Consider the following 23991-nt stretch of genomic DNA (forward strand, 5'->3'; position numbering starts at 1 on the left):
GGGCCTTGAACGGCCACCCCGAGGCCGCCACGCTGAGTCCCAATGTGCCCGACCCGCGGGAGCCAAGAGGCACTCACGGCGCAGCGTCTCGCACTCTCAAGTTTTGACCTAATTCCTTGAAACCTTGAGAGCTCTTCATTGCTAAGCGACTTGACACAATTTACAAAGCTCTGCTCACCTGTTTTCAGTACGGAGCGGATGCAAAGCGCCTCCCTCGCCTCATTTCCAGGAAAGCTTGTGTCAACCACACGGATGCGAACGTGTTCCCCGCCCACAGGGGCCCTAGGGCAGCAGGACACTCCCACTGCTCACACACAGCCCACACCCGCGCCCCCGCGCCTGGCTCTGCGCCGTGGACGCCCCCCTCCTGCCCAGACTCTAAGTAACAAAGGAACAGTACCCGAAGAACAAGGGAGGACAAAACATTTAAGTTATTAAATCAAATATACAGTGATTCATTTAATATGTACATATTTACAAAAATGCACTTTCACGAGGAGGGGCGGCCGGGGCCAGCAGGTGGGCAGCGGCCTGGTGCCCACGGCAGACGTTGACAGTTGCGAGGGGAGAGTCTGTGTGAAGGCACTTGTCACAAGCTTCAATACTGCCACCGTCCCGGGGAGAACAGAGCAGTCAGGAAGGGCACTTCTGAAAGCACAGTTGAGAGATCTCTGGAGCGAGCGCTCTGGGCAGGAGCGAGCGAGGACGGCAGACTGGGGCGGATGGACTGGCGAGCTGGCGAGGGTCTGCCCACGGGCCTCAGGCCACGCCGACCGCCACGGGCCCCACCAATGACCTCAAGCCCCACTGCAACCGCAGGTGCCACCAACAGCCATGGGCCACGCCGAACATCACAGGTCCCACTGAGAGCCACGGGTCCCGCTGTCAGCCTCGGGTGGTCCCACCGACAGCCATGGGTCCCACTGGCTCTTTGGCCTGGAGCCACTGAGAACCCCAAGTGAGGAATAAAGGAAGATTCTGTAAACAGTGCACCACCTCTGGGAACAAACGCTCAACGATTTGGTGAGAACACAGACATCCTTGCTTTTTCCTGCCACACGGCGAGTGCGACACACAGAAACGTTACAAAAATAGCAACTACCCGAGAATACTGCATTGTTTTCCGCCTGACAGTTACCCAATAATTTATACAAGCTTAAAGAAACATAGAAAATAAACATCTGTTTCTCGTTTTTGGTGTTTTTTTTTTTTACACAAAATAAAGGAACTATGCACACGGCCTCGGCCTCCTGTGGTCCGGCGGGTGGCGTGGCACCCGGCGAGGGGCCCTGGGTCCCGGCCCAGCTGGCGGCCGCAGCCCTACTCCCGGACGGCACGGCACGTGGCGCCGAGGCTCCCAACGGCGCGGTTGTCCACCTTAGGGCCTGAGGCCCAGTGGGCCGGCCTCCCAGGCGAGCAGCCGGGGTCTTTGGTGAACTTGCGCGAGAGGAACTTCTCGGCCTCCGGAGCGTCGTCCTCGCCACGGCCGGGCTCCTCGTCCTCCCTGCTGCCCGCCGGCCCGGGCAGCACCTCACCCACCCTGCGTGGGGCTGGCGTGAAGTTCTTGCAGGGGAACAGCACGTCCTTGGGGCCGCCCGGCCGCTCGATGGGGTTGCGGATGGGGTTGAGCGGGGCCCACTGGTTGTTGGCGCCCTCCTCCCGCGGCAGCCGGCTCCTCTCTCGCTCTTTCCTGCGCTTGCGGGTCCACCACACGCAGATAGCCACGCACACCAGACACAGCATGCTGAACACGCCGCACAGCACCGACACCAGCAGACCTGGGGCGGGGACGCCGCGAGGGGACCGTCGGGCGAGGGTCCTCTGGCTCCCGGTGGTGGGGAGGGTCCCAGGATCGGGGCTGGGGAGGGGGTGCGTGGGGGGCTGGGGGTCCTTCGCTGGCAGGTGCAGAGCAGTTGCAGCGTTTTGTGGATTGGATGGCACGGCCCCGCGGCAGGGCCAGGACAATTCGCAGGCCCTCCCCTCCAAGCCCCACGTGCCTGAAAGATTCCCACGGCCCGGGGGCCGAGAGGCGGCCCCCTTCCTCCTTCTCACCCGTGGAGGAGCTGCCCACGACGACCGTCTCCACCTTGACCTCGGTGACAGCCAGCAGCAGCGAGCTGTTCCCCTGTCGGGTGATGGCCGCCACGATGGCTCGAGCTGCACTCTGGATCAGACTGCTGTCCGGCAGGTCGCGGCGTGCCGGGCTGAAGGACTGAGGCAGAGGACAGAGCTGAGGGGCAGCACGCCCGCGTCCGGAGGCCTGGGACCCCCACCCCCAGTGGGACAGCGTGCCTGGCCCCGTGTGCAGCCCCAGGGCACACTGAGGTTCCCGTCCAGGCCAGCAGCTCTCGATCAGCGGCAAGGAGGGATGCGGGTGGCTGTGGTCCCACGAGCAGGGCCGTCCTGGAGCAGAGTGAGGGGCTTGGGAACCTGCGGCCCCAAGGCTTCCTGGAGGGAGGCTCATCGAAGGGCGGGGGGTCGCCCCACGCTGGGCAGTTCACGGGGAGGTGGGTGAGGCTTGGTCTGCACTTTCCTGGTCTGGATCCCCTGCACCTGGGGCTAGGACGGCTGTCCCTGCGGATAGGCTCCCAGCCCCAGCCAGTCACGCCTAGAGTCCAGAGCATGCCACAAACCCAGCACTGGCCCCCGATGCCGGGGCTCCCCCGAACCCTGCCGGCACCGTGCGGCCCTGCTGCCCCAACACCGGTACCCAGCCAGCACCCCGAGAAGCTGCCCTGCCCCTACCCCCTTGTCTCTCCCCGCACGCCCCCAGCCACAGCCTCCCCAGACCCCACGGTGCCCATTTACATTGGGTAGCCACCTGGGCCCCCAAGCAGGGCCCCAAGGACACCCACTCAGCCGAGGGCCCGGGCAGGTGGCCAGGCCCTGACCACACATCCCAAGGCGGCCTGATACCACAGGCACCCCCGCTGCCATAGACACCAGGGAACACAGCACAGGTGAAGTAGGGACCCGGGTGCAGCCGAGGCGACAGAAAAATGAGGCTTCCACCCACAATCCCGCCCGCCCCATCCAGTCGGGCAGGCCCTGGCCTTAGCGCCGCACCCAGGCCACAACTGACCCCCATGGTCTCGAGTCAGGGTCCCACCTGAGGGCTCCCCATCCGGAGGCCCCGGGCTCAGGAGCTTCCTCACGCTCCCTACCCTGCTCTCAAGGGATCCTCCAGCTATACCCCGTCGCTGTCCACCCTGGCCCCTGGCCACTCTCCTTCCCTCTCTGGGTGCTGCCTCTGTACCCCGACTCCTGCTGTCACCCGGTGCCTCCCCTGCCCAGAGTCCCAGCTGTGCGCGCTGGCCCCGCAGAGCTGCACATGCGCCCTGCCTGGCCCCTCCTCCTCCCCTCGCCGGGCTGACAGTGCCTCTCCTGCAGGCCCGCCCCAGCTCCGCCGGCCTCCAGCAAGGGCACGGGGAGTAGCCACAGCCCTACGCCGCGCAACTGTGCCGGACCTGACTCCCGGGCCTGTGGTCACCCCGTGTCCCCAAGTACCTGGGAGCCAGCCTGGCCTGGGCCCTCTGCCCCAGTCCCCGCCAGGCACACGTGCAGAGGAGGGCCCTGGAGAGGGGAGCGCTGAACAAGGGTGCCCACCCCGCCTGCCAGTACCCACCATAGCCACCTCCACCGCGCTGGCCTCTGAGGACGGCCGGTCACAGAGCAGCACGAGCAGGCGGTCCCGGGCCACCGCCCGCGTGGCTGGTAGAGCGCGGATCCCTGAGCAGACGGCGCCCACGGTGGTGCCCTGAGCAAAGACGGGCTGCACGTGAGCACGGCCCAGGGACCGAGAACCTGAGGGTGTTCGCCCCCAGCTGGCACCTCGGACAGGTGGTGGGACACGCCTTACAGGCTGTCTGAGGGAGCAGAGCAGGGATGCGGGGGGAGTGGGGGGGGGGTACTGGCTCCCACAGCGGTCCTGTGCCCCCTCACCCACGACAGACCACCACCATGGTCAGGGCTGGGTGGGGTCTCACCCGGTGCTCAGGCCACAAAGACGTAAGGACGGGGATGCGGCCTGAGTGAGAAGTGCCCGCGGAGCTGTGGGCTGCCCCCGCCTCCCTGGAAGGCCACCTTCAGCCCAGGTCCCTGGACAACTGGAGGATCAGGCACCTCGGCCCAGGCTGGCCACTCCTGGCCACTCCCCTGGGACCAACACTTCACCTCATCTGAGCGCACTCGGCCAGGCTCCCCAGCCTCCCTGACCCCACAGGCGCCAGGCCGCCAGCAGGGGTCTCGGGCCATCTCAGTGGCCACTGAAGGAAGGATGCGGCACCGGGGCTCTGCAGACCTTCGCGGTGCGCGGCGCCGCTCACCTGGGGCACCTGGTCGCGGTTGAAGTGCAGGGTGAGGCGGGCACAGTTATTGTCCAGGTGGCCGGAGCGCGGCCGGCAAGGGGTGCTGGGCAGCAAGGGCTCCTCCGCGCCACACTCCCCCCAGGCCATGCAGGGTGGCTGCAGGCACTGGCCCGGGGCCTTCTCCTGGCACCGCTGCCCAGGTGGGCACTGGATGCTCAGGGCGTCAGGCCGGCCAGCCAGCAGGCAGGGCTTCCGGCCGCACCACACCTGGGCACACGCAGATGGGACCCGCAAACACACCAGCACCACGCGGGGGAGGGGGAAAGACACGGTTGGGTCAGTGAGTCCCAGGGCGGGGCGGGGCGGGGCGGGGCGGGGCGGGGCGGGGCGGGGCGGGGTGGGGGCCCACCCGGGGGACCCCCAGCGCTCCCAGGTTGAACGTGGCACCAGAAGGACCCCACCAGAGCAGGGCAGGGCAGGACAGTGCAGGCCCAGGTCTTCTGGAGCCCGGCTCACCCGTCCCCCTCTCCCAGCACCCTCACAGGGTGAGCAACAGGGTCACGGATGAACGATGGGGACCCCAGGGCACTGGACACCCAGCAGGGCCAGCTGGAGAGGCTCTGGGGCAGGAGCCCCCTGTACCTTGCTGCAAGCCCGGCGGCCGTCCAGGCAGCGGCAGCTGTTACAGTCCTCCACCCAGGAGCCCCCATGAGGGAAGGGCACTCCCTGGGACCAGCAGGACCTCCCGAACACAGTCACTGCGGGGAGGAGAGGTGGGGGCAGCCGTGACGGCCGGGTCTCGCCCTGCCCCCCCAGGCACGGCCCTCGCCCATGACGTGCCCCCACCTACCCTCCTGGCACCGCGGGCCGGCCCGGCCAGGAGGGCAACTACAGCGGTAGCCGTTGACCTCGTCCACACACGTGGCCCCGTAGGCGCAGGGTGAGGACTGGCACTCGTCAATGTCTGCGGGGAAAGCGGCAGCTCATCGGGCAGCAAGTGGGAGGAGCAGCCCCCGGCCAGCTGGGGCCTCGGGTTGCCCTGGGGGGCCCTCTGGGCTGGGCCTGGCACCGTCACTGTCACCAGCCCGAGGCTTAAGCACCACCCCCATCTGCCTCTGGGACGGGTGGAGGGGGGCGGCCTCTGGGTACTGAGACCTCAACCCAAGCTAGGGTCTGCCCCTTGCCGGGTGGCAGGGGACAGACAAAGGAAACTACGGCTGAGGGTGAGGCGGGAGCAGCTCCGAAGGCTGGGGTCCCACAGCACTGCCCGCCCGGTGCCCCCCGGTCCCTCACTGATGCGGCAGTCAGGGCCTGCGAAGCCCGGCGCACACTCGCAGCGGAACCAGTTGACGCCGTCCACGCAGACACCGCCGTTGTAGCTGCAGGGGAGAGGGCAGGTGTCAGGGGACCTGGGACAGGCTGAGCTCCCCGGCCAGCCCACCTCAGGGGCTGCCACTCACCAAGGCAGGGGATTGCAGTCATTGGTATCTGTGTTTGCGGAAAAAAGAGAACAGTAGGCACGGCATCCACCCGCCTGGCACCCATCCGTGCCGAGCCTGGGGCACCCCAGGCATGCAGGGCGGGAGGATACCGAGCTCCCCAGCCAGCCCACCGTGACCAGGCTGGAGGTTGGGGGGCCAGGGCCGCTCTGGGAGGAGAGCCTGTCCTGGAGGGGACTGGCCTAGGAGGGTGGGGTGCACGAGCAGGACGCCCAGGCCACAGGGCGAGTGGCTGGCGGGAGACGGACAGAGGGCAGAACACGGGAGGGGGCTGGGCTGCGGGGCTCGGGGGGTGTTGGAGGTGGCACAGCAGATCTTGGGGTTCAACTGGACTTTGGTGGCCAAGTGCAAGGGGCAGGTCTGTGAGGCAGGTTCGAGGGGGAACAGGACCCGAAAGCTGTGGGAGAGAGGAGTGGGTCCCACCCACGCCCAAGGGCTCACTGTGTGTGCAGGTACGGCCCTCCCAGCCGTCCCGGCAGATGCAGGAGAAGGAGTCCCCGCTGCCCACACAGGTGCCCCCATTCACGCAGGGGTTGGGCAGGCAGCTGCTGTTCTTGGCTGCAAGGGCAGAGGAGGAGAGGAAGGAGGCGGGGGGGCTTTCACCTGGGCTGGGCAGACCGGGCCCTCCGCCCCACGCCTCCAACCCAGACAGCAAGGGGCAGGCGGGGCCAGCGTGCCCTCGGGGCGCCTCACCGACCGTGCAGGTGCTGCCCTTCCAGCCCGGCGGGCAGGCGCAGCGGAAGGTATCGCCGCTGTCGTAGCACGTGCCACCGTTGCTGCAGGTGTAGGCGTCACACTGGAACTCACCTGCGGGCACACGGCCGCTCAGGGGGTGCCCGAAGCAGTGGGTGGCATCCCGGTGGGCAGCCCCCAGCGCAGCAGGGGTTCACGGGCACTCACGCGAGTGGCAGGTCTTGCCCTTCCAACCATCGTCACACGCGCAGTAGAAGTCGTTGACCAAGTCGTAGCAACGGCCGCGGCTGTGGCAGGGATCGGGAAGGCAGTCGTTGGGATCTGGGGGTGAGGACGCCGGTCAGCAGGGGGTCACCGGCGCTCAGGGAGGGCTGCCCGGGGGAGGAGGCGCCGGAGCTGGGCCAGGGAGAGACAGAGGGCGTGGGGAGGGCAAGCGTGTGCCCCTCCGCCACACACACACACACACACACACACACCCCGCTTCTGGTCACCAGCTCGCCACGTGGAGCCGGTGACCACCTGGGGCCGCTGAGGTGCCCGGTGACAGGCCACGTGGGGCCCGAGGGAGGGGCAGCACGGCCCACTCACTGGTGTCGCAGAGCTCGCCCTCCCAGCCGCTGGGGCAGAAGCAGCGGAACGTGTCCACCTCGTCGATGCAGGTGCCCCCATTGCGGCACGGCTGGCCGAGGCAGTCGTCGATGTCTGCAGGAGGCGGGCGTAAGCCAGGTCCCCAGGCCTCCCGGCCCCCTCCCAGCCCCCGGTCCACAGCCACTCACTCTCGTGGCAGTAGGTGCCTGTGAAGCCGCTGTCACAGACACAGGAAAAGTTGCCCCCGGGCTGGCTGACGCAGTGTCCATGGGGGCCACACACGCCGGAGGGGGCCACGCGGGCCACCCTGGTCCCCGCCTCGAACCCGCAGCCATCGACCACTGCCACAGAGATGGGAGGGGTCAGCCCCACCTCTGCAGACCCCACCCACCTCTCACCTCACCCCACCCCACGCCCTCAGGCCCCGCCCACACTGCACCCACCTCTGCAGGCCCCCCCAGGGCACGGCTCCCGGGGCTCGGAGCAGTTCTTGCCGCCCACATCTTCGGGGCACGCACAGTAGTAGTCGCCCTCCAGGTTATAGCAGCGGGCCCCGTTCTGGCAGGGGCTTGGCTGGCAGAAGTCAACATCCACCTAGGGGGCGGGGCACCCACAAGAGCCCAGGCCCTACTGTTGGCGCTGGACAATGAGCCAGGCCTCGCTGGCGTCCATACAAGGAACCCCAAGGTCCAGGCCCCACCTGGACTAGACAGCCAGGCCTCTGCAGCCACAGCCTGGAGAGCCGCCCGACCCAGCCTGGCCAGGCCCCTCCCACCACCCTCGCCTCCAGGGCGGCCCTCTTCCGCTGCATCCGGCCTTCGCCCCTCCTACTGGCAGGAAGGCCAGCTATCGGGCCCCCCTCCCCAGCCACCAGGGCCACCCTGAGCCCTGTCCGTGGGTCCTTCCCAGAAGCATCACCGCCAGGCTCCACAGCGCTGGACAGGACCTCTATCCTGGGCCCCAGGAAGCCTGCTGGCCAGGAGACCCGCCCCTTGCACCCCTGCAGCCCCACTAGTCTCCCCTACAACGGCCAGGGCAGGTCAGAGGGCGGTGGGTGCGCGAGCCTCTCCTCAGACCCGCGTGCGGCAGCCCCACCCCACCCTAGGGCCCCTCTTTCAGGGGCCCAGGTGCTCCAGCGACTGTGGGAATCAGACAGACAGGGCTTGGGACAGCCGGCTGACCGGCCAGGGCTCCCGGCCCACCCCACCAGGAGGGGCTCATCATGACAAGCAGTGACCCTGCGACCCTGCTCTGCCCCTGCCCAGAAAGGCAGCCCGGACTCTCTGCAGGGCCGACGACAACTGTGGCCCCTCTTGGCCACTCGGACGGGCCACCCGGGCAGCGGCTGGAGGAGGGGGAGGCAGGCAGCACACGCAGGCCTCACCTCGCAGAGCGGCCCCGAGAAGCCCTGGGGGCAGTGGCAGCGGAAGCCGTCGACCAGGTCCTCGCAGAGGCCGACGTGGCAGGGGCTGCTGGCACATCCGTCCAGCTGGCGCTCACAGTGCCGGCCCCCGAAGCCCCGTGGGCACACGCACTGGTAGCCGTTCACCAGGTCCTGGGGGGAGTGGGGGGAGCCGGGGGAGCGGGGGGGGTGAACCTCCCGCAGCTGCCCCCGCAGGCGGCTCCCCTGACGCTCCCCCCACGTGCGCGCACGGCACGGACCGGCCCTCACCTTGCAGGTGCCGCCGTGCTGACACTGGCCCCCACAGTCGTTGACGTCTGCGGGCAGAGGCACGGTTACGGCTGGGACTCCCTCTCCCCCAGCCCCGCCCACCTGCGCCCGCCCACCCCACCCGTACTGACTGATGTGACAGTCGGTGCCCTTCCAGCCCGGGATGCAATCACAGTAATAGCCACCAATCAGGTTTTTGCAAGAAAAAGCATTAAGGCACGGCTTCCCTTCACACTCATTGGCGTCTGTGAACGAAACAAGGGCAGCGATGGGGCCCAGGCCCCACTCGCCCTGGCGCCCGCAGCAGCCGCGCATGCCCAGTGCACAGCCCATGCACACACGCGCCCCGCGGGCCCCTCACCCAGCTGGCAGGTGGCTCCCCCCCACTGCTCGGGACAGATGCACTCGAAGCCGTCCACCTGGTCCACGCAGGTGCCCCCTGCCGCACACGGGTTGGAGGTGCACTCGTCAATGTCTGCAGAGGATCAGAGGAAGAGGTGTGGGGCGGGAAGGAGGGACACGGGCCTGGCTCTTCCTGTAACCCCTCCCCTGACCACTGCCACCCACATGGACGCGGCCACTCCACCCCTACCCTCCAGACCCCTCAGATGCCAGGCTGAGTGCCCCAGAGGCACTGGAGTGGGCACTCACCAAGCGCACAGGTGGGCCCGCTCCAGCCGGATGGGCAGTGGCACTCGAAGCCTGAGGGCACCTCGTGGCAGGAGCCCCCGTTGGCACACGGGTTCGAGGCGCAGGCGTGCTCGGCTGTGTTGAGAACCACGGGAAGTGGGTGTGGCGGCCCAGGCCCCCTCCTTCCTCCCCAAGCCCCCAAGGCCCCGAGGTGGGAGCGGGGGGGTGCCTGCCACACAAAAGGCCAGAGAGGTGGGCCCAGCCAGCTCCCGGCCCCGACGTACCCCGCTCGCAGTTCTTGCCCGAGTAGCCGTCAGGGCAGGCACAGCGGTACTGGTCAGGCTCCGCGTTGATGCACGTGCCCCCGTTGGTACAGGGGCGGTGGCTGCCACAGTAGTTCAGGTCTAGGAGCAGGGGTGGGCGCTCAGGGAGCAGACCGAGCCCCTCGCTCCCTACCTCCCCGAGGCGCCTACCTGGGGCCTCGCCACCCGCCCCTCGCCCACCAGGCGCACCTTTGTTGCAGAGCAGGCCGCCCCAGTTGGTCTCGCAGCTGCACTGCCAGGGCTCCACACAGCTGCCGTGCACGCAGCCCGGGTACGGGACGCACTCGTCACAGAATCTCCCCTGCCAGCCATAGCTGCACCTGGGGAAAGCCGAGGGCTGTGAGGCCATGTGTGTAACAGTGGACCCCGGGAGCTTTGGCCGCTCCCAGGGTGGCTTGGGGACACGGGCGCAGAGTCACATGGGCCGCCCAGGGCCGGCAGCCTCAGCCTTTGAACTGGAACGGGCCCCGGGCCAGGCGGGGGTTACGGTCCCGCCGGCCAGCCCGCACCGTCACGGCACTCCCGGCCGCTGGCCTCGCACGGTTGGCCGCAGCTGTCCAGTCACTCCTCCCGGAGCTATTTTGGGACTCACCCCAAGCAGGGCCCCGAGAGCAAGCGCCAGGAAAGGAAGGCACTGCCGGGACCCCAGGAATGAGAGGGCCAGGTGCTGCCAGGCCTGCGTGGGCCAGCGGGGCATCAGGAAAGGACTCCTGGCCTGGCCCCAACCGGTAACCGTGGGCGCAGCACGTGACCTCACCTGGGACTCAAGGGCAGTAACTGCTCTCTCCACGAGGCCCAACCACGGGCGCATCTCACAGATGGGGACACTGAGGCCCACAGGCCGCCCCAGTCCAGCCCTGAGAGAAGCCAGGTTCAGAGCAGCTCTTGGGCTAGAGTCACCCGCTCCCCGGCAAATGGCCTCAAAAGGCCTGTTGGCTCCAAGGCCACGACACTGAGGCCTGGCCCTGCCTGAGCTGTGGGCCAACATCCTCTGTGGGAAGTCCTTCAAGAGGAGGGGCAGAAAGACGCCCAGGCCATCAGCGAGGGCCGGACCTCAGCCAGCCGGGGGCACTGCTCTCGGGGGAGAGAGACCAGCACCCTGTGCTAAACGCCCCAGGGCCTGGCGGGCTGCCCTTCAGGCCCTGGACGTGACCCCCAGGGGACCCTCCCTAGAACTTCGTCCTGCAGGATGGAGCGACGTCCGTGCCATCACCCACCACGTGGATTTATTTTTGGAAAAGGAAAGAGCCACGGCCCTTCCCGGGCCGCCTCTGTGGCCCACGGCACCCAGCAGGGACGCTGGCCAGCTCAGCCAATGCAGGACAGGGAAACCAAGGCCGGTGAGAAGGGGCTCCTCCAGCCCCCCGTACCCGGGGGCGGGGCGCACGGTGTGTGTGCCGGCCTGGGCCACACGCCCCCATCCACCACCCTCCCTGCGGGGGACCCCTGCCAGGGAGCACGAGGGTCCCTCGGGCGTGCTCTCGGCCCTGGGTGGGGCAGCCCTCTCCACGCCCCCCCTACCCCAGCTTTCCTGGCCCCAGAAGCCCAGGGAGGAGACGGCAGGAAGGCACGGCCATCTCCGCAGCATCCGGTGGGGGTTTGTCCTGCGCTGAAACCTGAGCCCTGAGCCACGGGCGGCAGCTGGGCCTCACCCACAGGCCAGGGAGAGAGGCGGCTAGGGCTCACCTAGAGCCTCTGTCCCAAGCGTCCCACGCCGCACCCCCCGCCCCCTCCGCGCCTTCCTGCACAGCCCACACTGCAGTGGAGGGAGGGCCTCTCCCACCCTCCTCCCACCCGGCTGCTCCGTCACCGGCCACCCAGAGCCGCTAGCATGGCCCTGCCCCATTGTGCTCACGACCCAGGTGGGGACCCGTCTGCCCGGAGTCCCAGGGCTCATGCCCACCACACAGGTCACAGGGCAGGGCTTCAGGGGAGGGCCCTGCCCCGGGCAGGGAGCAGTGCTGCACTCAGGCTCCCACCCAGGATCTGGTTCCTGGAGGTACCTGTCCCTCAAGACATGAACCCACCCTGGGCCAGGCCCCCAGGTGCCCTCTCACCGGCACTGTGCTCCCCACGCCACTTGGAGATCCACTCAACTTGTCTGAAACCTGGCAGAGTGAGTGGCCGGGTGGGTGCAGCCCTAGCCCCCTGCCTATCCCTGGGCAGCCTGCCCGCCTCCCTGCCCTGGGACTGGCGGGTCTGCTCCACATGCCGCTTCCCAGGCCAAAGCCACCACAGGACGAGCGGAAGGTCACCCTCCCATCCCGGCCCCCGGATCCCAAACACTGCCCTCCCTGTCCAAACTCAACGGGGGAGTTATTAAATTTCTCTGCTTAACGCCCTTATCTGAAAAACACACCTGGGAGCAAAGCCGCCCTCCAGGGGTCCCGGGATGAGTGAGACCCCAGGCTGGGGCACAGGCATCACTCCCAGCACCTGCGCATCTCTGCCAACGTGCAGGCCCCTCCCAGGGGCTCGCCCCTGAGCACCCACCTGGTCCCCCAGGCCCAGCTCCCGGGCCATCCTCACGCACCCGCGGCGCCCACCCTTGCTCACACACCCTAGAGAGCCCTGCTCTAAGCCCTCCGGGCTCCGAAGCCTGGCCCCGCCCCTCCAGCTGTCCCAACCCCCGCTTCTCTGCTCACTACCTGGCAGGACTACTCCTCCCTTCCCACAGCCACCAGACCCTGCCCAAGCCGGCAACTCTACCTTCCCCCCAATCAAGGTCTCCGATGGCCTCCACTGTCTGCATGAGGCTGCGGGGACCCCTCGCTCTCTGGTTCCCTCTGACCCCCGGCCAACCCTGTGTCACTGCCCGGTGGCCTCTGCCAGCTCATCGTACACTGTCACCAGCAGGAGGCTGGGACCGGCTCCTGGACCTCTTCTCCTCTCCAACTGCCCCCCGGTGGCTGTCAGCACCGCCCCTGTGCCTCAGGGGCCCATCCGTGTCTCGGGCCAGGCCTCTCCCCACAAACCCAGGGCAGGGCAGGGCGGGGCACCTGCTGCTCTCACCCCTGCCTGCTGCACCTGAGCCCATCCCTGTGTCCAGTGGCACAGGGTATAGAAGGCTTGGGGTCCTCCCCGATCCTCCCCGCTTCCACTCCAGGACGTCTGCAGGACCTGCCCACCCTTCCACCTCCCACTGGACCGTCACCATCACACACCCCCTCCCCAGCCTGGCCCCTCCCACATAGCAGCTGCTCTGGTCCTTCCATCCCACCTCGCTCAGCTCCAAACCCTGCAGCAGCACCCCCTTCTTTTCTAGGTCCCCCCCCACACTCACCACCCTCCCTGTCCTCCCCCCACAAGCACAAGCCGCTGTGCCCTCTGCACTTCCTGTGCTGCAGACACCTGCCCTCGGGTGGCTCTCTGCCTCCCGGCCTCTGCCCCTGTGTAAGACCGTCCCAACCAAGTTACGTGAAACGGCCCTGGCCGCCCCCCTCCCCAGGCCCCCGCACCCCTGTCCTCGTGGGGCTATCACTGTCGGGCACGCCCAGGCTCTGAGGCCACGTGCGTCCCTGTGCCGATTATAAGCTGCGTGGGAGCAGGGCCCATGTCCCCACTCACTGTGGCCCCGACACCCAGCTCCCCAGCACCGCGTCCACAGCAGGCGCTCAGCCAAACCCTGCTGAGGGAGCAAGTGTGCCTGGAGAGCAAAGAAGGCGCAGGCGCCCGGCACTCACTCACCTGCACTCCCCAGGCACGGAGCATCCCCCGTGGAGCAGGTTACATCCTTGCTTACACACGGCTGCAAAGAGAGAGATCAGAGAGGCGCCGCTGCTGCCAGCCATGCACGGGCCCCCACAGCCCTGAGGCAGGCACGGGGTGGGGGTGGGGGGCCTCCAGGTGGCACCCCGCACAGCCCTCCACGCGGCCCCTCCGCGTGGCCCTGCACAGCCCGCTCACCCTCCTTGCACTCCTTGCCCATCCAGCCGTCCATGCAGGCCTTGTTGCCATACTGGTCGCAGGTGTAGTGGCCGAAGAAGTCGTTGCGCGGCCGGCAGAACTTGTTGCAGGTGGCGCTATAGTAGTTCTCATCGCAGCGTACACGGATCTTCAGCTCCAGGTGTGCCACGTGGCCGCTGAAATGCAGGCTCTTCCAGCGGTCCTCCGGGTTGATCATGCCCGCGTGCGACACCCGCTCGATCAGCAGTTCCTCTTGGGGGGGCGGCAGAGTCAGCCGGCTCAGCCACCACATCCTCCTCGGAGGCGCACAGCCCGCCAAACCACGCGGCCAGCGGCCTCAGGCCACAGAGCCGGGACAGCAGGGCCACGGCAGGAAGCGCGGGGCTAGAGGGGCCTCCTGCCCCGCTAACACAGGCGACCCCGCCTGTGCCCCGCAGCCCGCGGCCCTGCTCCCACCGGCACCCCCACCGGGCACCACGCCCACCCCTCACCAGTGGACGTCGCTGGCCACCCTCCCGCCCCTGCCGGGACCCCTTCTCTCTGAGGGCCTTCCCGGCAGCAACCGCACCGCTCACTACCGCTCATCTGAAAACAAGCCTCTCTCGGCCCCGAGCACGCACGGATCCAGCGACCCGATGGCTGGGCCTCCCTTCAAACCAAGCTGCCGCGTGGGCGGAAGCACCCTGAGCTGGCAACCACAGGCACAGGGCTCGTGGTACGTCTCCCTATACGCTCGTACCAGTTCGGGGAAGTCTGCAATAAGAGGCTAAGGATCCCGTGCACCCCCCCACCCCTGAGCTACAGGAAAGGCCAGGCCCCTCCCTGAAGCGTCTCTCCCTGGGCCGACCCATCCCCGCCCTCCTCCGGGGAACACTCCTGCCTTGGGCAGCCTGTCCCCACGCCCGCCCAGCCCCGCTGACCGCCGCTTCCAGCGGCCCCTCTGCGTCCCCACAGTGTCGTCACCTGTGGGACCCAGGGGCTCGGTCTGCCTCGGCATCCGACTGCCCGCGTGACAATGCCCCCAAACGCAGCATGTCCAAACTGTGCTCCGGCCCATCCGCAAGACGGCTTCTCGGCCCTGCGGCTGCTCAGGCCACCCCCGCCCGCTCTCACCACGTCCAACCCACCAGCAAGCCCCGTGCCTTGGCCTTCAGAGCGACCGGAGCCCCTCTCACCCCGCAGGCTGCTCCTGGTCCCAGCACCCCCAACCGCCACCTGCGTTCACACAACCGCTTCCTCAGCCATCTCCACGCCGGTCCTGCAACCCGCCCTCCAGCAGCAGCCTGAGCGACCCCACTCCGGGAGAAAGCCAGCCCACGAAGCCTCCGCGACCTGACCCCGGCCTTGCTGGCCTAATCGCTGCCTCCACCCCTGCCACGAGGGCCCCATGCTCTTCTCCAGATGCATCGGGCTCACTCCTGCCTCAGGGCCGTGCACGCAAATGCTCTTCCTCGTTTGTCCACGGAAAACCTCTCTGCCCCACCACCACAGGGCCCCGCAGATGCCGTGCAAGGTCGGCCAGCCACCAGGTGAGCCTGCGGGGGAGGGCCACCAAGCCCCAAGTTCCAGGGCAGATGGGCAGAGAGGGGCTCAGAAAGCCAGAGAGAGCTCTCGGCAGCGAACCGCTCTGCTGCGCCACTGACCCGGCCTCAAAAGAACAGGCTTGGGTCTGGGCATCAGCGGGAGGCTACGGGAGCGCTGGGGAGGCCCAGGTGCGGCCCTCGGCCCTCAGTGAGGACACACGCCCATCAGAACAACACAGAGGAAGCTGAGACTGGGGAGGAGGGCAGTGCACGCGCAGCTCAGCAAATCACAAGTGTGGCAGAGCTTCCTCGCAGCCAGGGCAAAAAGGGAAACAGCACAAAGATCCTCAGGGTACAGGCAGCTTTCCTGCCACGTGGGCCTTTGTCCCCAGCAGGCAAAGGACCAGGAACCTGGCTACGTGCATCTCCGTGAACGAGGAGGTCAGCCTCCCAGTGCCCTGAGGGAGGCCCTGCAGGCAGCGGTCCACCCAGCCGGGGCTAACTCACCATCTGGGGTGGTGTCATTGTCCCAGTCCCAGGCCTCCACGATGAGGGTGAAGGAGCGCTGCGGACACAGGGAGGGGCCCGTCAGGTACCCGAGGCCCTGCCCCAGCCCAACCCTCCCACCACCACCCCCACCACCATGCCTCGGCCACACCCCCACTTTATCCCTCGGCTCTGAGGAGGGGTCTCCTCAGCAGACCCCGAGATGACCCCCTGGAGGAGGACTGCCCCTCCGGGTCACGAAGGCTCAGGGGGTGTGAGCTCGCGGCTCCCGCAGCTTCGTGGCCCACCAGCGAGCCTGACCGGCTTGGGTCAGGACGGAGAGAAGGGAGAGTGACCCAGACAGAGCAGCGGGCAGAAGGTGGGCACAGCTGGAGCAGCTGCAGACAGGGGTGCCAGGTGGCCGGGGACCAGAGGGGGTTGAGCGGGAGGCCCCTCGGCAGCTCACAGGGGCCCAACCCACTGTGGGGAACAGCAGGTCCCACCCCCAGCCTGCCCGGGAGGGACGATGCCCCGTCACCAGGCCACGGGACGGCAGGGGCAGGCCCAAACGCTGGTGCCGCCCCCACACCCCCCGCCCCGGGACACAGTAAACGTCTGCCCCACTAGCCTGCCTCACCCAAGACCCAGAAAGCGGCCCCTGCTGCACAGATAGGGAAACTGAGGCCCAGGGACTGTCCAAGGCAGCCTCAGCCTATGCTCTCTCCCCCTCCCTGCCCCCAAGACCATCCGGCCCTCGGGCACCAGGCAAATGATGGGGTGAATGATGGGCTGACATCACTGAGCAGCCCCAGGACACCACCACTCCGCCTGCCGTGAAGACAGCCAGTCGCTCCCGGCACAAACTCGCGCCTCGCCTCACCCCTCCCTGCCCAGCTCTTCCCCGGCCGGGACCCTCCGTGGCTCCCCCCTCCACGCTGCTCGGCCCCCTCTCGGGCCAGCCACAAAGGTGCCGACTACCACCCACCCGGCTCTAGCCCCACCCGGGCTGGGGGCTCACAGGACAGGGCCATGTCTGGGACACGGGCTGGCCGGCTTCCTGCCCGAGGGCTACTGCCCTGGGGAGGCCAGACGCCTCCCCACCCTCGGCACCCCCATCTCCCAGCCCCTGCAGGCTGGTTTCTTCGCCCCTGCAGCTGCCTGCCGGCACCCCACCCCACTCAGCCCTGGCTCTGCCGTCCCCCACATCCCGGCCCGAGGCAGCTCCCCGCGGGCTGCCTGCCACATCCAATCACACCCACAGCCCCTGGACACCCAAGCGCGGTCCTCCCTCGGAGACCCTCCTCTTGTCCCCTACCCCGTGCCTCCAGCTGCCCTTCCTCTTCCCGCCCCTCCCACGACACGGCCTCAGGGCCCAGGACACACGTGCCCACCCTCAACTTCGCTCAGCTCACCTACGCCGCTGCCCCTGCCCTGAGCCCAGCCCCCCAGCAGCTGTCTCCCAGACACCCCTGGACGACCCGCAGGAGTTCATGCTCACAGCCGCCACCCTAGGACCCACACCCACCCAAGAAGCATGAGCGGGAAGCGGGGAACCACCCTCCATCCTTCTAGAAGCCCACCCCCTGCCCCCATGGAGCTGTCCCCAGGCTCTCAATCCCACCTCTTCAGTCTCCCTGAAACCCATTCCCTCACTCCTGCCACTGCCCTCTGCCAGGCCATCAGGATCCGTGCCCAGGATGCCCATCTCCACCAGAAGGGCTCCCGGCAGACACTGGGGCCTCCACACCCCCGTTCACAGGAGCCCCAGTGACCCCCAGGGCTCTGTCCACATGTCCCCCACTGCTCATCCCTCTTGGGGCTCCCCGTGGCGTGCGCCCTCCTCACAGGTACCCAGCACGCCCACCCTGCCCCTGGGCCTTTCCACACACGGCTCCATCCCACTGCCTGGAATGCTCCCGGCGGACGGGTGAGTCAGCGGGGCACGGAGCTGCTGTTCTAAAAGGGGGTCAGGGCAGGCCGCGGAGAGGGTGCCTCTGGGCTTGAGGCTGCAGAGTACAGGAAGGAGCCATGTGGCAGGGCCTCGGGCTGGAAGAGCAGGGATGTGGGAACAGGGGTCTCAGAGTCAGACGGCGGGGCTGCCAGCCCCTGTGCCAGTCTTGGTGCTAACGCTTTGGAGCAAAGTGGGTGGCTGCCAGGTGGGTCTGAATGAGGCCAGAGACCAACGGGGCTTCAGCAGTCGTGCTGGCCACCTGGCAGAATGGGCTATAAAGGACACAGGAGGAAGCAAGGAGTTGACACGGGCTGCGCCCAAGAGGGCGGGACCATGGCGGTCAAGGCCCCCAGTAGGGCAGGTGGAAGAACGCCCCAGGCCGGGCTACCCATCCCACAGGGTGCTCACCCCTTGGGGCAGCCGGAGTCCACCTCCCCACACCTGGGCTTCGGGGAGTAGGGAGCGCCTCCTGGCTCCCAGGAAACCCCACGCCAGCCACTCAGGTAGGATTACCGCCACCTTCGCCAGAGCCCAGGGCTCCGGTTACCTGCTCCCGCAGGGACATGTGCTGCCCGCCCACCCGCAAGGGCCCCACCGCCCGCCAGCTGGGTTCCCTACACCTGGACGGCAGGAAGTCATCCAGAGAGAACCTGAGCCACTGGGTGGGGCGGCACCTCCTCTCCTCCTCCCGACTGGCCTCTAGGACTCAGTTTCCCTCCTGCAAATGGCAACCTTTCATTCCACTGCTGCTGCCTTGTGGGCCATGGGCCCGGCAGGGCTTTGTCAACCCCAGGTCTCTACAGAACAGGAAAAAGGCAACAGGCCTGGACGGGAGGCCTCGGGGGGCACACTGTCATCCCAGGGACCGGGCTGGGGGGTGGGTGCTTGGGCAGGGTTGATGACAGCTAGGGGCCGGGGGCAGGTTCCTTAGGAAGCAGGCAGGGGAACACCCCTGGCCAGGCACAGTTGGGCCACCAGCCTGCCCAACCTCGAGAGGCCCACCCAGCCGGCTGGCATTAATCCCTGAAGACCCAGCCACACCTCTTCCAGGAAGCCCGCCCTGACCTACCCACACCAGAATCCCAGCCCGACCACGGCCTTCTTCCTGGCCCACCCCCAAGGCCAGGTCCAAACCCTTTGTCTGACCCCCCAGAAAGGATGATGGGGCAGCCGCCCACAGACATGGAAATGGCACAGGGCAGACGTGGGGCCGGATGTGCCACACCCCACGGCCCAGGACACCCCAGGCCAAGAAGGCCTAGCACAGACCTTGGACCTGCTGCCCCGGCTCCTCTTCCACAGCACCCTGCATCAACGCCCGGCCCCCCACGGAGCAGAGCTTCACGCCGGGCGCCAGGAGCTCTAAGCACAGATACGTTTCCTGAAACCCGAGCTTCAGAAAGGCCCAAGCCTCTGCCTCCATTGTCACCCGACAGGGAGGGGAGGGGGCCGCCTCCCCTCAAGGCGCTGGGCCCCGGCACCCCCGCAGGAGGAGCGGACCGCAGGCCTCCCCACAAGGGAAGCCAGACACCCACACTCCGCACCAGGGACCAGACAGGGCCTTGCCTGGGCGTGCCCCTCCCACCCCACTGCGGGCCGGCAGCCCACGGTCTCACGACACCTCATCACACGCACGTTGCAGGGCTGCAAAGCCCACAGTCAGGTCGACCTTGGTCACACCAGGCTCACGGTAGTCTGGGGGATGAGGACCCCAGTGTACCTGGGGTCTGGGGGGATGCGGACCCTGGCTCAGGCCTGAGGATTAGAGATGCCTGTCTCCACCAAGAAACCCCTCGCTGGCCCAGCCTGCCCTCAGCCAGACACTACCCCTGAGAGGCTCCCTGAAAGCCACAATCCCTCCAAGGAGCCGCTGCCTACACCCTCCAGCAAGCTCCTCCTTGCCACGCTGCAGCCTTGCTCCCCAACCCACCTCTCAGGCCCAGGGACAAAACCCCCGCCCGTATCCAAGCACTCCACTGGCCGGTGCAGCCCTCCCGGTGTCCCCACTTTGCCCGAGAGCCCCGCCCTGCTGCCCCAGTATCAAAGCCTTGACCAAGACCCCTGAAGTACACGGCAGGTGACGGCACGGAGCAGGTGCAGCCTGCCAAGCCCCACCTGGGCAGGACCCCAGGGCCCCAGTGGGAAGGTATGGAGAGGAAGGGGGCAGAGGAGGCCCCGGGAGCAGTGTGGGGAAGGGGCCAGGGTCCACGTTAGCTCCCACCCCAGTCCCCAGCTCCTTGGGGGTCGGGAGCACACGGAGGGTGGTGCCACACACCACCCAGGGCAGCTTAGGCGCTCCCAGGCACAGACCTTGGCCTGGCCCACCTTGGGATGGGGGCTCGTGCCGCTGACAAGCCCCCTTGGCAGTTGGACGTGGGGGGGCTGGGCCCTGTGTCCACATCCCGGCAGACCTCCCCCTTGGGTGTGCATGCCCCCGACTGGCCCAAGTCCCCTGCCCACCCCTGAGCACATCACAGACCCCGCAAGGGGCTCCGGCCTTCTGCTGGGCAGCCAGCGAGGAAGCGGGGAGACTAGGCCAGCCGGAAGGCCAGGCTGGGCACTGAGCCCTGCAGCCCTGTCCCCCGTCCACAAGCCCACACAGTTGCACCACGCGGCCAGGTCCCAGGACCTGCTCTGGCCCACGATCTCAGGTTGGCTACACCGTCAGAAACGGGATCAGGCCCAGGCCCACCTCGGTTCTCCTCACGACTCCAGCTTGGCCTTCACGAGCGGCCACACCCCATCTGTGCCACCATACACAGCCACCCCCTCGAACCCACAGGGCTCGCTCCAGGAGAGGGACCCTCGACCTGTGGGCCAGCTCCTGGGGTCCCATCTACCAGAACGTAAACCAAGTAGGCAGGTGTGGCCTCTAACTAGGCAGCAGGCCCCCTCACTCAGGGCCCCCGATGCCACACTGCACCTCCATCGGCCAGCCCCACCCGGCCCTTCCAACACCCCCAATGGCCACCTACCACACCCAGAGAGAACTCACGCGTGCGCACGTGCACACACACGTGACCAAAAGTGGCCTCCGCCCTGCTAGCTATAGGCCAGGCGCTGGGGCCGACACGGCATCACCTACCTCCTGCGGGGGACCAGCGGGACGCATACAGACATCCATGGGGCCGGATGAGGAGAGAAGAGGCAGGCCTCACACCCAGGCTGACCCCACCTTTCTCACCTCCAAGACCCTGGACACGCCCCTCTCCAGAAAGCTAAGCCCGACACCAACCTGAAACCACAGGCGGTAGACAGCGCAGGGACCCGGGCCCATGCGGCCAGGTCAGGGTGCCCCGACCAGGCCTGGGGCAGCGGCGGAGGGGGGCGTTCGGGACTGGCTGAGGGTCACTGGGGCAGGCGCAGACCGGCTGCCGGCCCTCCCCCTCCAGGGGCCTGGGTCGGGTGCAGGAGGGCGGCTCCCCACACCCGTGCACCTGCAGCCACCTTCAAGGCCCTGCTCACACCCCTACTCCAGGGTCTTGAACGGGAGCCCACCCACCTGAAGCCCCGAGGCAAGGCCTGGCCTCCTCCTCGGTCCCCAGGGCACCAAACACAGTCCTCACTTTCTCCGGTCAGGGTCAAGGGCCCTAGTGGGCACACTGGGTTCCAAACTCGCCCCAGCTCAACTCACCCCAGCTCACGGGATGGAGCTGGACTTGCAGCAGGCAGAGGCAGTGTGGCCCCAGGGCTGCTGCCGGCCGAGCGGAAATACCAGTGCGCTGGCATCGCCACACCGGCTGCAGGCCTGGCAGCCAGACCACACTACTGGCAGGGAGGAGAGAACAAGCGCAGCCCCCCAAGCACACGGCTGCCCCCCAGCCTCACCCCCGACCGGAGGGTGGGCCACCTGCTCCTTCCGAGAGGACCCAGCTGGGGGCAGGAGGAAGGGAGGGGAGCTGGCCCAGGACCCGGTGCCCAGTCTGCAGGCTCCTGCCTGGGGAGACCAGGGCCTGCCCCGTCCCGTTCCACCCCTGGCCGGCCAGCAGGGCCGAGCGCCTGAGGGACACGCGTTGGCCCGCCACATTCCTCCAGGCCTCCCTGCCCCCACGGCCACTGCTGCCAACTCGAGCCGAAAACACATCCTCAGGTAGCGATTTCGAACCGTGCTGGCTCCGGCCCAAGCGCAGATGACAGGCTGCGGGCCCTGCTCAGACCTGCCTGCTGCGCCGCTGCGGGGGCGAGGGGGCTGGGCTCATCCCCGCGCCCGGGGCCTCCCAGGCCGCCCCTGCCGTTTCCACCCCAGGGACACATTCCCCGTCTGAGGCCCCAGGGTCAAGGGAGACCCCAGAGACCAGCCAGGTATGTGGGGGTAGGGCTGTGGCCCCAGGGGGGTGTAGCCAGGGGTCAGGAAGGGGGTAAATAGGACAGGGGAGGCCCCCGGCCCAGGCTGAGGAGAAGGTGCCAGCACAGGGCTCAGAGCCGGGTCGGGGAGGAGGGCGTCGGGCCCAACTTCAACCAGCCCGGCCTCAACCTCCCGTCTCTTCCAGAACCAAGACATCAGGTGGACATATTCCTGTTGGCTCCCGCTGGCTGGTCCAGCCAAAGGTCCTTAGTCAGAAGGACAACCTCTCAGTCGGAGCCTGGCATCCTGCTACAGCCAGACCCACCCCAGCTGCGGGCACCTGCTCCTGCACACCGAGGCCCCGCTTTACAGGGTCCTCTCTCATCCCTGCCCCCACCCAGTTCCCTGCATGCAGCACAAAGACCTGGGAGGGCCACATCAGGCAGCAGGAAGCCTTCACCTGCCCAACCACAGCTCCCTGCAGCCCACGGTGATGAACCACATCCCTACCAGCATTCTCAGACCCAAGGCTCCTGCCTGACAGGCCAGCTCCATCCCCCTCCCACAAAAGAATAAAACCAAAAACCCAAGACTGCAAGATGTAAGGAGCCTGACAAAGAATCACTGCACCAGGGCCCACTGAACCTTCCCCCCGGATCTGGGCCAGGAGCAAAGGCTGCCACCAGCACACGTGCCCGAGGTCTGCCCGGGCCCAGGTCCCCCGGTGCCCGCCGGAGCTGCCACCCCCCACCCCCGCCCCCGGGCATCCAGGAAACTGCAGGGCGGGCGCAGGCTGGCCAAGGGCCCAGGCGGCTCCGCCGGGGCCTGCCCCAGACCAGCCCCAGCACGCGCGGCGCACATGCCTCCCCGGCCTGCCCAGGCCCGAGGCGCCTGGCCGCGCCTCCCCACCCAGACAGACACGCGCAGGGCGACGCAGGCACACGCCGCGGCCGGCCGTGCACGCGGGCCGAGGCCACCCCGCCCGGCCGCGACCCCCGCGCGCCCACGTGGCCGGGCGCGGACCCGGCCCCACGGAGCAGGCGCCCAGGGTCCGCCCGCCGCGCGGCGCCCCCTGCCGGCCCCACCCGCAGGGTCCGGGCGCGCGAGGCTCGCACTTACGGCCGGGGCCGCAGGTGCCGGGAGGCCGAGGGGCCGAGGGGCGGCGGGCAGGGCGGGGCCGGGAGCCAGGCGCCGAGGGAGGGGAGGGCTGGGGGAGGGGGGTGGGGGCGCACGTACCGGCCAGGCGAACTGGAAGGGGATGACGACGAGACCCGGGTCCTGGTCGCCTCCGGCCCGGGCCCGGGCCCGCGCCCGGTCCCCCGCGGCACCCACCGGCGGCAGGTAGAAGGAGTTGCCGCCCAGCACGGGCGTGGCGCCGTGGCCGTAGCTGCAGGGCCCCGTGGGCGTCACCTTGGCCTGGTACTCCTTGAGGCACACGCGCACGTACGTGTCGCACTCGTCGTGGCCGCAGCCCCCCGCGCGCGTCGTCCGGCCGTCGCCGTCACAGCAGGCGCCGCTCAGCAGCTCCCCGTTCACGTTCCGCAGCGCGCTCAGCTGCAGCTCGAAATAGCCCATGGGCCGCGCCGCCTAAAAATAAGGCAGAGGGAGAGCGCAGGGAAGCGCGGGCCGGGGTCGCGAGCCGGGGCGCCCCGCCCCCACCCGCCGCGCAGCCTCGAGGGCTTCCGAACCGCGGCGCCCGCAAGCGGTGCCACCGACCCCGAGGGACGGGCCGGTGCGCCCCGTCCGCGCCCCCGCTCACCTGCACGCAGAGCGCCAACAGCAGCAGCTGCCGGGGCAGGCGCCCCCGGCCCCGCGCCCGCATCGCCTCCTCGACCCCGCCCGCCGGCCCGCCGCCGCCGCCGCCCCTGCGCGCCCGGCCCCGGCCTCCCAGTGCCCGCCCGCCCGCCCTCCAAGCGCCGGCAGCAGCGGCAGCGGCAGCGGCAGCGGCAGAGGAGGCGGCGGCGGGCGGGGTCGAGGCGGCGCCGCGCGGGCCCGGGCGGCGGGCGCGCTGGGGCTGCGGGCGCGCGGGGGCGGCGGCGCTCGGGCTCGCAGGGTGCCGCGCCGACCCAGCTCCCTCGCGGCGGCGGCGGCGGCGGCGGGCGGCGGCGGCGGCGGCGGGCGGCGGCGG

At 68.6% G+C, this 23991-nt stretch overlaps 1 protein-coding gene across 2 annotated transcripts; it reads right to left on the bottom strand.

Moving 5' to 3' along the window:
- Positions 1 to 394: 394 nt before the first annotated feature.
- JAG2 (jagged canonical Notch ligand 2) lies at positions 395 to 23719 on the bottom strand. Of its 2 annotated transcripts, XM_022575922.3 has the most exons (26): positions 23623 to 23719; positions 23100 to 23450; positions 15649 to 15706; positions 13619 to 13870; positions 13400 to 13460; positions 9902 to 10032; positions 9674 to 9793; positions 9411 to 9524; positions 9121 to 9234; positions 8891 to 9004; positions 8760 to 8806; positions 8472 to 8642; positions 7531 to 7681; positions 7276 to 7428; positions 7088 to 7201; positions 6707 to 6820; positions 6500 to 6613; positions 6248 to 6364; positions 5768 to 5795; positions 5601 to 5686; positions 5158 to 5271; positions 4950 to 5065; positions 4326 to 4574; positions 3626 to 3757; positions 2053 to 2212; positions 395 to 1778 (listed from the first exon to the last, which is right to left on the bottom strand). In XM_022575922.3, exons 1-26 carry the CDS (start codon positions 23683 to 23685, stop codon positions 1321 to 1323), a joined length of 3702 nt encoding a protein of 1233 aa, XP_022431630.1. In that variant the 5' UTR covers positions 23686 to 23719; the 3' UTR covers positions 395 to 1320. The 2 variants fall into 2 exon arrangements, with proteins under 2 accessions (XP_022431630.1, XP_022431631.1); XM_022575923.3 differs by lacking the exon at positions 8891 to 9004.
- Between the last annotated feature and the right edge of the window lie 272 nt (positions 23720 to 23991).

Source organism: Delphinapterus leucas, chromosome 2 (assembly GCF_059928025.1).
Source record: "Delphinapterus leucas isolate spDelLeu-1000000601 "Yukka" chromosome 2, BTC_Dleu_Yukka2, whole genome shotgun sequence".
In the NCBI taxonomy this organism is placed as follows: domain Eukaryota; kingdom Metazoa; phylum Chordata; class Mammalia; order Artiodactyla; family Monodontidae; genus Delphinapterus; species Delphinapterus leucas.

Coding starts and splice junctions, on each gene's coding strand:
- JAG2 (XM_022575922.3), bottom strand. CDS start 23,685: ATGCGGGCGCGGGGCCGGGGGCGCCTGCCCCGGCAGCTGCTGCTGTTG. Junction 13,871..15,648: donor CAATGACACCACCCCAGATG/GTGAGTTAGCCC, acceptor CGCCCCCCCAAG/AGGAACTGCTGATCGAGCGG. Junction 4,575..4,949: donor GCCGCCGGGCTTGCAGCAAG/GTACAGGGGGCT, acceptor GCGTGTGCCCAG/GTGTGGTGCGGCCGGAAGCC.